Source organism: Terrapene carolina, unplaced genomic scaffold (genome assembly GCF_002925995.2).
Source record: "Terrapene carolina triunguis isolate 2854851 unplaced genomic scaffold, T_m_triunguis-2.0 Scaffold714, whole genome shotgun sequence".
In the NCBI taxonomy this organism is placed as follows: domain Eukaryota; kingdom Metazoa; phylum Chordata; order Testudines; family Emydidae; genus Terrapene; species Terrapene triunguis.
The window spans coordinates 15,153,524-15,164,900 of NW_020665065.1; the positions used below are offsets into that span (position 1 = coordinate 15,153,524).

The 11,377-nt window shown below is 41.4% G+C and overlaps 1 protein-coding gene across 1 annotated transcript in view; it reads left to right on the forward strand.

The window, feature by feature from the left end:
• IFFO2 (intermediate filament family orphan 2) overlaps positions 1–11,014 on the forward strand; it is a 49,313-nt gene extending 38,299 nt beyond the window's left edge. The window contains exons 5-9 of the mRNA XM_024217293.3: positions 897–1,039; positions 4,617–4,737; positions 7,958–8,050; positions 8,809–8,939; positions 9,398–11,014. Coding sequence (XP_024073061.1) covers positions 897–1,039; positions 4,617–4,737; positions 7,958–8,050; positions 8,809–8,939; positions 9,398–9,503 — 594 coding nt within the window. The 3' untranslated portion in view covers positions 9,504–11,014. The remainder of the gene's footprint in view (positions 1–896; positions 1,040–4,616; positions 4,738–7,957; positions 8,051–8,808; positions 8,940–9,397) is intronic.
• The last annotated feature ends 363 nt before the right edge of the window (positions 11,015–11,377 follow it).

Sequence of the window (11,377 nt, forward strand, 5' to 3'; positions counted from 1 at the left end):
GTCTTTTAACTTTAAGTGGTAAAACTGTGCTACTGCTCTAAATTGAGTACACAGTTTTGATCAAGTATGCAGTGGTTAAAATCATTAGCACAAAGAGCAACACCGGTTCTGAATGGTTCAGTTAGCAAATTAGTGAAAATTAAAGAGGAGATTTGGCATTTATTTTGTGCTTTAAATGTGTTCGAGACTACATCACGCCATCTGTAAATTCTCATGAATATTTGTGCCAAAGTCCCACGGGACAAAAGAATGATCCTTCACTTTTCAGGGTTAGCTTTGGGGTCTCTTTGCACATCTATCAACTGCATTTATTTGGGTTTGTTCAAATATTTTCACAGTTCAGTTCCCACATATCTCTTGTACTGTCAGAGTGATGACTAGCAATCTGTGCCTGTGATAGTGGGGTGGGAATAGCAAAGTAATCAAGATTACCTTTAAAAGAGTGTTGTGTACTTTCTGTGAGTGTTCATCTCTGAAAGCACCAGGCTTGTGACGGTAGTGGCAAGAGAGGGAGAGACTGTCATTGCTCTCAAGCCTGCTGCCTGGGCATTCTCGCCAGCTTATGCTTGGTCCCTGTATTGTTCTAGCCTTCGCATGCTCTTCTATAGCCCATATAATGTTGCCGGCGAATACATCCTGTATGTAGAGCTCTGGCAGTCTGCAGCTTGCTTTGCTCTGTGCCATTTTGAACTGCTTCCTTTTGCTCTACGTTCACCACTTCTTAACAGATGCGATTCCTGTCCTTAATGCGTGCAGTCACTCACGCACCTGAATCACTGGGTACTGTTGAACCATTATCTTCCACCCAACCTAACACCTCTCCTTTCTTATCTCTGCATCCTTCGGTGCAGCACCTCAGTTGAACCTTCCAGTCACTGCCCTTCTCTCCGATTAAGGTGGCTTCCAAAAAGAAAGAACGCAAGCTAACATCTGACGATGACCTCTCTGAGCAGGATGGAGACAACAGCAGATTATCAGATGACGAAGTCAGCTGTTCTCTGAACATCACAGATGAAATGAAGCGAATGTTTAATCAGCTGTGAGTATTCTGTAGAGTATGATGTCTTTATTGTGGGACTTTCAGGTCAACTGAGATCCCAAATTCAGATGACTTTTGTTGTCGCAATCCAAGACCCCAGTGTGTTTCCACAAACTTTCTAAACCTCCAGTAGAATTAGTTTTTCACCAAATATTCAGCATTAGTTGAACTCGGACTGCAGAATTTTGGTAGTGCATAAGACTCTCAATGAAATTTAGATATAAACAAAAGTGTAACTGAACAGTTTATTTTCACTGTCCACACTGAGTAGAATGCAGAAGCAAATAGCAATAAATAGTTAAATTAGACTTCTAAACTTTTATTTAATAATCACCCTGCTTGTAGCTCATGTGTAGCATGCTCAAGAATGAAACTCTGCCCTTATTTATATGGTCTGGCATAAATGTTAGAGATTTCCAGAGTTGTGAGATTTTTTTCCCCCCACATCTGCCTCTTTGTCTGAATGGAGTGTGAGAAGTAATTGTTTTTCCTTAACTTGTTTGCTAAAAGCTCAGTTCATGATATGAATACAGAATTTCTGCAGGAAAGTTTGGAATTAACTTGAGCCAACCGTCATGGCGATTCTGTCTAGGAACTCCAACACCAGAATACCTAGTTATGGATGTTAAGGACACTAATGCTGGAACAGTTTTGCTCAGGACTGGTGTGTTCTTGCGGATTAGAATTAGTAGGGTAAATTCCTGCTTTAACTCCTCCCCTCCCCCCCAACGTTGGGGTGGTGGTAGCAGAGCTATAGCAGCCTATCAAAAACTCCAGAACCATCTTGCTGGTGGTGCAGGACAAGATAGTTCAGGAAGTCTGGGGGCTATGAGCTCTGCAGTGCTCCTTACTGCCTCTCCAGAGAGGATTGGCATGTGCTTCTCTAGCATCTGCCACCAACTGTGGCAAGCATGCTCTGGGGGCTTTGTCTTGTACTCCCAGCGCCTCCCAGCCTGCTGATCAGTGACTCCCCCCTCCCTCCCCGCACCTCCTGATCAGCTGTTTTGTGGCATGCAGGAGGCTCTGGGGGAGAGTGGGAGGAGTGAGAGCACTGCAGGCTGAGGGGAAGGGGCGGGAAGGGGTGGAGTGGGGACAGGGCCTATGGCAGAGCCAGGAGTTGAGCAGTGAGCACCCTCCGGCACATTGGAAAGTTGGCACCTGTAGCTCCAGCCCCAGAGTCGGTGCCTATACAGGGAGCCACATATTAACTTCTGAAGAGCCGCATGTGGCTCTGAAGCCACAGGTTGGCCACCCCTGTACAAGATAGTAAATTTCATAATCTCTAGAGTTCAGGCTTGTTGCTTTCTGCCTTGGTTGGCTGCTACCAAAATAGTCATTATAATGCTTTTCAAGTCTTACATAATGGGAACTCCCTGAGCTGGAGAGCTGTTGGTGGCTCCCTTATTAATGCCACTCCAAACATGGACCTTAGGTGCTCACTATCAACTCCCCCTGGCCCTCTTCTCCTTGTCAACATTCAGCCAACTGTAGTTCTTTCATAGTGTAATAGAAATGTATTTTAGGTTTCTTTACTTCTTTCATTGCTGAAATTCAATGTGCTTAACTGCAAGCCAACAGATTATTTTTGTGGAGTTTTTAGTAATTAGCATTTACAGTATTATACTGAAAACATGATACAAACACTAATTCCAACACTAGTTTAAAAAACAAGGAACTTAAGATTTGATTTGTATGGTGAAGTCCTCTTAATGCTCTGTCTCTAATACTCTCCTAATTAGCAAATAAATCTTCCAAGTCCACAACACACACACTTTACAAAACTTTCTATTGGGGGTGGGGGGAGGACTCATTTGTGACATCATTCTGAAGATCCTTGGGTATGACACTAACCCCTCTTCATTGTGTCTTTCTTATCTCTTCCCACGCAGCCAGTCATGCTGCTGGTGTGTTTTTTGCTTTCCTTTTTCCTTTCAATGAATTACTGACGCAAGCTTTGCAGTAATTTATGGCTTCATTATTAAAATGCAACAGGCTTCTACAATGGTTGTTTTTATAAACTTGATTTAATAAGAAAAAACTCTTGTATCAGCAGCAGCACCTAGAAATCCTGTCATTAACTTCAAATGTGGTTGATCTAAATAACACTGAATGGTCATAGGTTCATCTAAGTGACCTGTGATAAACAAAGGTATTTCAAACTTGCATCCCCTTGGGTTTTGTGGCAATGGATTTGTGGGTGGGAGGTGCGGGGGATATACACCACCAAATAATCTGACTCATACCAACACCAGAGATGAAAATAATTCATTTTTTTGAGCTGTAATTAATGAGGTGCATCATTAAAGCACTGTTATTAGTGAAAGTTCCTGAGTATTCAAATAAAACAAATAACCATCTTTGAACAATGAATACTGCTAAAGCAGGCAACAGTTTAAATTGGGTGGTCTTTGTCTTTTCAAACAGTGAGCTCTTAGAGTGAAAAGAACTATGATTGAACAGACTGTGAAGGGCGGGTGCATTAAACCAGAAGTTTTAAAAATAAGCAAGGCTGGTCATCAGTAGACGTACATTCCCTGCCTGTCCTCTTGCCAAATTCTTTAACTTTTTCATAAGATACAGAGTTGGACTCAACTTGTTGGCTTGATGTGATCATCTTAAAAGGAAATGAACTCGGGAAACAAAAATATGGCTAAGCCTGAAACAAGAGAGCAACTATAAAACAAGAAGCCTTTTTTTTCAGGCTCTGCTTTAACAAGGAAAAGAAACAAAGTAGCTAGAGTAGAATTTCCATTCTGCTGCGGTTCAAGTCTCTCCTTTCTTGTAACTCTAATTTACTTAGTAACTGCCCAAATTAAAGGGACTCCGTCAAATTAAAAATTATTGCAGGCTATTTTTAACCTATGTTAATGAAACTATTACTCAAAATGGAATTTAAATGAGAAAATAAACAGGATTTTTTACTCATGCGGTTTTGTGCCTCTGTTTGGAGAATGAAAATCAGTGGAGTCTATTTAATTTGTTCACAGTTGGTCTCTTTCTTGGAACTGCAACATTTGATTTGCAAGTGCTGTAGGCGGAATGTTTGTGTAAAAACTTTCCATTTGACACTTTTTAAAAAAAAAAATCCATGGGAACCATTCTATTGGCCTTTGCTTTTGGGAACATTTAAAACTACGTTTTCAGTCAAACTTGATTTCCTCCTACGTAACAGAATAGTTTAAAACATTCTTGTGGTTTAGCAACTGTTCGGTGCTGAAATAGCAAACTTAAAGCACCATCTAGAGGCCAAAACTGGAATTGTCTGTTTAAAGTAGAATGAATGTTGACAAGATTCCAGTACTCTGTTGCAGGTGGGGAGAAGCCCAGTGTCAGAACCTTGCAGACAGAGCAGCACAGCCTGTTTTTAATAGCCTTTAGATTTTTCAGCTGTTGCATTGCTGTTTCTCTTCCTTTCCTCCCTATAGTTTTAAGTACTCTCTGCACTTAATTTAAGTGCAGAGAGTACACAAATTGGAGTGTTTTAAGCCTGTTCTTTTGCAGGTATTTCCAAGACTCTGGAAAGACATGGTTTGAAATAATTTCTACCCTTTTTTTCTTTTTACTGCTCTTTTAATAGGCGTGAGACATTTGATTTTGATGATGACTGTGACAGTTTAACATGGGAGGAGAATGAAGACACCCTGCTTCTCTGGGAAGACTTCACAAACTGCAATCCTTCGATTGACCTTCAAGGAGAAGTGAGCTGAGTTGTTGTGTTTTTTACTTGTTTCCCATTTATTTCCTTCAGGGGATGGCATACTGCAGCTTATCTTGTATAGCCACTCTCAGCCTTTGGATCTTTGGCTGGTGATCCAGTTTGCCATGAAAACTTGCTTTTTCAGATCCTCTTAAGTTTTGGCTTGCTTTCTGATACTGATCTACCCGCCATCAATCTTGTCTGTTTGCTCCCTCAAAACTTAAATATAATGTTAAAACTAAAATACAAGGCAAAAGGAACTAAAAAGATACTTTTTAAAACTAATGCCTCTGATGATCTATTGCTTTAAATCTTATCCTTCCCATACTCTCACTTGCTCATCATCCCTTGAAGTCATTTAACTACCTTTGGCTGTAAGCGCCTCCACTTACTCCATTACTGAGTAGTATGACAGCTCTGGGTGAGTAGGAATTCTGCCTTCCCCCATCCCATCACCACTAGAATATAAAGATGCTGAGGCAGCTGTCTCCTGAATATTGTCTTGTGTTGACTGCCAGGAGTGTGTTAATTTACATCTTTCCATTTGTGTATCATATGGCACATGCTGAAACTGCAGAGATTACTTAAAAGAGCTAAGACTGCAGAATACTGCATATTTAGCTATATGTCTTCTGGTGAGCCGGCAGAGTGCCAGAATGATAAGGTAATGTGGCTGTGTGCTGGAATTAGTGACAGATTATTTGCATATAGCCATGTGTGCATGTATAAGCTCAGTTATCAGTGGCATATTACAGAACTCAGACCTTCTGTGGTGTAACTCTAAAGGTTTTAAGAGGCTTAAATCCTTCTGAATGAATATTACACAAGGAAAGGGTAGATTTGCCTTGTAGATGGAGATTCTGAATTAAGACGGACTGTTTGAGTATGTGCCTGGGCTTTAGCATCAGAGTGGTTTACATGCCTGAGTCTCCCCCAGTAGAGTTCTTATTCCACACCCCAGCCACCTTCATTTGTGGCCTCCTTCCGTAAAATCCTTTTGCAGGGAAAAAAAGAAAATGGGATAACTCTGGTAAATCATCGGCCCGCTAGCCTGACATCGATCCCAGGCAAACTCATGGAAAGGCTGATATGGATGCAATATCTAAAGAATTAAAGGATGGTAGCGTAATTAATGCCAATCATCATAGTTTTATGGAAAATAGGGTTTGTCAAACAAAATTTAACTGTGATGGTATACTTAGCCTTCTGTAGGGCATTTGATTTAGTCCCTTTTGACATTGATTTAAAAAAAAAAAGGGGGGGCATTATACTGAAATCAATGTTACTCATATTAAATGGATTAAAAACTGGTTAACTGATAGGTCTCAAAGTAATTGTAAATGGGTAATTGTTATCGAGTGGGGTTGTTTCTGGAGTGTCCTATAGGGATCTGTTCATTTCTCAATGTTGTTTTATATCTTCATCAATGTTCTGGAAGAAAAGTGCAGAGAGTACACAAATTGGAGTGGTAAATGATGGGAACAGGTCAGTTGTACAGACTGATTTGAACTGCTTGGTGAGGTGGGTTCCTTTGAACAATGTGGTAATAGTCAGACCATTACTGGACTCTGCTGTGTCTATTTCTGGTGTCAACACTTCAAAAAGAATGTAGAAAAACTGGGAAGGGTTATTAAAGAGCTAAAAGAATGATTCAAGGTCAGAAAAATATGACCTTCTGTGAGAAACTTACGAAGCTCCATTTAGTTTGTTTATCCAAGAGAAGATTAAGAGGTCTTGATCATGGTCTTCCTATATGGGGAAGAGATTTTTGATGCTAGATGGCTTTCTGATCTAGCAGAAACAGTATAATGGAATTAAATGATTGGAATCTAAAACTAGACAAATTAAGCCTGAGGGGAACTAACCATTAGCACAACTTACCTAGAGATGTGATATACTCAGTCATTTAAAGTGTTTGTTTAAAGGCTAGATGTCTTTCTTAAAATCATAGCTCAAACAGAAGTTATGGGCTTGATACAGAAATTTGCTGGCTGAGATTCTCTGGCCCATGTCATCCTCAGATGAGATGATCAAAATTGTCTCTTTTGGTCTTAAAATCTGTTAATCCTTCTTTGTACAACACCTAGCACAATGGGGTCCTGGTCCAGGACCACGGCTCATAGATGCTATGGAAATACAATAATGCATCATAATCATTCATCTTTTTGTGCTAATCCTTTCATTTGTGGAGCCTTCCTCAATTCATGACTCAGACTACTTCCTCTTCACTCAAACTTTAAAAATAAAAAGCCCCATGTGGCTTCCATGAAGCCTTCCAGTAATCTACCAAAGTAGCTCCAGTATATCATGGGTGGTTTGTCTGGCACTGGCTACACTGCTAGTGTTTATTCAGTGTAAACTCTTTGGAGCAGTGGATGTCTCTCCTGCCTGTACAGTGCCCAAATCACGGAGACTCAGTAAATAACTTAGTCTATAAGCCAGATTTCCAAAGCAGTATTTCTTGTTTACAAATAAAGTAACACTTCTGAAAAATTATTTCAAACCATAATTAAGGCTAAGATTTTGTCATGGTTACGGGCAATAAAGTAAAATTCACAGAAGCTTGTGACCTGTCCCTGACTTTTACTAAAAAAATCCATGATAAAATGGGAAGGGGCTGGGCAACTGCGGGGTGGCTGGGAGCTCTGGGGTCCCCACCACCCATGGGGGCTCAGAGCTCCAGAGTCCCCCAGTAGTGGCTGGGGAGCTGCAGGGGATCCCCCTGTCCTCTGTGGCTGGTGAGAAGCTGCGGGGTACCCCTGCTGCCCATGGCAGCTGAGAGCTTGAGGGCCCACTGCCTGAGGCAGCGGGGGTACCTCATGGCTGTCTGTCACTGTGGGAGGCGGCAGGACCCTGCAGCTCCCAGCCACCAGGGCTGAAGTCATGGAGGTCTTTATTAGTCACGGAGTCACTAAAAGCCAGATTTTTAGTTCTTTAGGTGCCTAGTGGGATTTTCAAAAGTATCTAAGCACCCACACCCATTGAAATCAATGAGTTTTGGATGCTGAGGGGTATTTGAAAATCCCACCTAAACACCTTGAAAAATGTGACTTTATGGGACAAATTCTGAAGCTGTTATCCACAAGCAGTCATAGTGGATTAAGGGTTGGGTGGGGAACTAGTTGTGTAACTAAAGGGCTACGTGATTGGGACCTAAATGAGCAATTCCATAAACCGTTTTAATCTGTCCTCACTAACTGGTCTGTAATGTTCTTCTGTAGCAGGAGGAGAATCTGGGAAACTTGATCCATGAAACAGAATCTTTCTTCAAAACAAGAGACCAAGAATATCAGGAAACAATAGGACAGATTGAGGTGAGAAAGTGCTCCCCTGTGAAAGAAAAATACTCTGCGTAAGGATTTATTCACCAGCTTAAAAATCTGTTATGAACATCAGTACTGTGGGTACTCCCTGGCCCAAACTGTGCGCTCTGTATATGGATTGTGTATATGTAACTGCAGAACTTGACTCTCAGCATCATCCGCAGTAGGGCACATCCCTCCTCCATAGCGCAATATCCTACCTGAGACTCTACTATCTAGAGTGAGTGTAAAGTTCTAACTAGTGGGTAAAAGACAGCTCAGACGAGTATAAATAAAAATACATGGAGATTTTGCCAGTTTTCTACAACATCCTTTCTGTCACTCCTTGGGAAATCCCTCTAGTTGCTAAGGCATGATTTCTGAGAATGCCAGGCTGCACTAGTATAGCTTCTCAAGATCTTTATGCTCTATCCACGAGCCATAAAATATAAATAGCATCTCACAGGCAGCGTTCACGTTTAAGGAATCGCTGTACATTGACAAACAGGGTGCAAACAATTAGTAGCTGAGAGCTGTTGAAAGCAGCAAAACTAAACAGGATTGCAGTACTGGGCAGAAGCTGATAAATATGGTAACCTCAGATAAGATGGAAAGTAAGGATGCCCTGTGGACCTCATGAATGTGTAAGGAATAGGTTACTGGAGTGCTTGCATGACATTCAGTATGGCAACAACCCGTAAAACTGGACAGGACGGGGATTTAGCAAGTCTCCTTGTTATATGCTGACCACCGTCCCTTGTTTTGGACAGCTGGAGCTAGCCACAGCCAAGAGTGACATGAATCGCCACCTCCACGAATACATGGAAATGTGCAGCATGAAGAGGGGCCTGGACGTACAGATGGAAACCTGTCGTAGACTTATCAAAGGCTCAGCTGACAGGTAAATAGGATGTTCCTTGGTTCTCTGCTGTTCTCTAAGAGCTCCTCCTGCAGACACATTGCCTAACAGTCCATTAAAAAGCAGTTAAGTAAAATACTTCCGGTTGGTGCTTTCTTCAGTTTGGAAAGGAAGTTTTTCGCACCTTCCAAAGAGGCTTGATGCTCACTGTTGTGTTGGAAGACTGGTATGTCATTTGCGCTCTCAGCTTCCACATCCCTATCGTAAAATGGGGCTAGTGATACTCACATTTGTACAACACTGAGATTCTATGGATGAGAAGTGCTAGGTTTCACTATTAATACTCATTAGAAAATGTAAGTCCCGATACAGTGACACTTTTTTTTACCTTACTTGAGGATGGAAAGGGACCCCCTTTTTTTTCTTTTTCTTAAAATGAACAGAAAGAGCAGTGTTTAACAGCATCACTTGCTGAACTTTGTCTAAATCTTTCTCTGCAGAAATTCTCCATCTCCCAGTTCTGTAGCCAGCAGTGACTCAGGAAACACAGACGAGATTCAAGATGAGTTTGACAGAGAGGCGGACGTGGAGCCTATGGTCAGCTGATACATAATCAGAGCATTCCAGTGAAAGGGAAAATACAGAAAGAAAAAAAAAAAGTGAAAAAATAGAATACTGACCGAACAGACTAATAAGCCCTGGCACAGGGTTCCTGAGGACTCATTCCGATACGCATCCCCACCCCACCTGAGGATTGGTGCTGTACATTTCTACTGTTCTACCAATTACAAATGCAGAATTCTGTAAGAAAACATGGTGTTTTAATGGTGCCTTTGCCCCAAGCTGAGCCACTTTGAGCTCTAATAGAATATTAATAGCAGGTGTTTTTTATAAGAAAAATAAAAAAGGGGGAAAAAAAAAATCTGGCCGCAGCAGAGAATGGTGCTGCAAATGTTTTGGGTGTTTCAGTAGGCTTATGACTTACTGAAGGGCTGCACTGATTGGCAAAAGGAACATGGACCACAACACAATTGCAGTATGATTACCACAGTTGTCTGGCAAAAAAAAAAAAAGGAAAAAATGTAAACACCTCCAAATGTAGCTGTTAACCCCATTTAAAAATAGCAGTGGGTTAGAGGCAGACTTTAGGCTCATGCAATTATAAGGTATCTAAAGGAATCTCTTTATGCCATCTGTCTGGGTGGAGGGACCTTTGGAATCTGCACAAGCTTTTTGCCTGAGTCTAGAATCCCAAGAAGCAGTTCTCAGCTCGGTGGCAAAGTAGATGGACAAGGTACACTGGGGTGGGAATATCACCGTTAAACTACTATGCAAAAAAAAAAAAAAGCTTGCCTTATTTATACGGAATGTTTGGTCCCTGCTGGACTAGAGTTATCTCTTGGTGGAAGGAAAGCTAAAAACACAGTTGCACATGTTAGTTATCTGTAGAGCTTCCTTTGTAGAGGAATGTCTGTTATAATGCCTTTGTTTCCTGGGATGGGATTAGGAGGGGGATCAGCCCTTCAGTTCCTGAATTTTTTTTCAACCATAATAGTTGCAAGTCCTACTTTACTGTCTGGGAGATAAGCAGCATAAAATGCAGTTTCATGAGCAGCGTGGTTGAAGCATCAGGGTAAACTGACACACCATGCTGTAGATGTAGGCTTGAGATGTGACATCATTACAGACCACTGTTCTTTGGAAAAGCTGAAAATACTGTAATCCTTTTTAGGGCACAGTAAAAATGAATCCTAAACTACTGCTGCTCTGGAATTAGGGAATAACAGCCATGTGCTTTCTCTGTGAGAAAGCAAGTAGACCTAGGCCTTACGTGTCTGTTCCTCTGTATTTTAAACCAGAGAAAGCAGCATCAAAAGTCTAATTTATTTACTTTCTATTCAGGGAGCTAGTGGCATGAGATGGGCTGTTCTTGGTTATAATTAGGAATTGTCACAACTGAGCCAAGAGAAAAGGGGAATGGGAATCTGACTTTAAGTAAGTGGAAGACAGTACCAGATTGTTTTGCAGGCCACTGTTGAAGACATAATTAATAGCTCTTAGAAGTAACTATGTAGCTAGTGACCATTTTAAGACTTAGAGACTAAATTTCAAATTATTATCTCTTCCTTCCCCCGCCCCCCCACTTCATGAAACTCCTCCCACAGGGGTTTGAAAATACTGGGAGTGGGAGTGGTTTTCTTCCCATATAGATTGGACAGAGAAATGTCAGGTTTTAGCATCCTCCCAGCGTTAAGTGATGCTGAGATGGCTGTTCTGTACCCATCAACTTGAAATAAAATCAGGGGGATGGCATTGTGAGCAAACAAAATCTAGTACACATCAGAGTGCTGCTTTCTCCATAACAGAGCACAAGCCTCACTAAAGTAGTGTCTGTATAAGGCCTCTTGGAATTTTGCACAACTTGCTTCACTTTGGGGGCAGTGTAACCCTGACAGATCCTTGCTTGTAGAGTAGCTTTG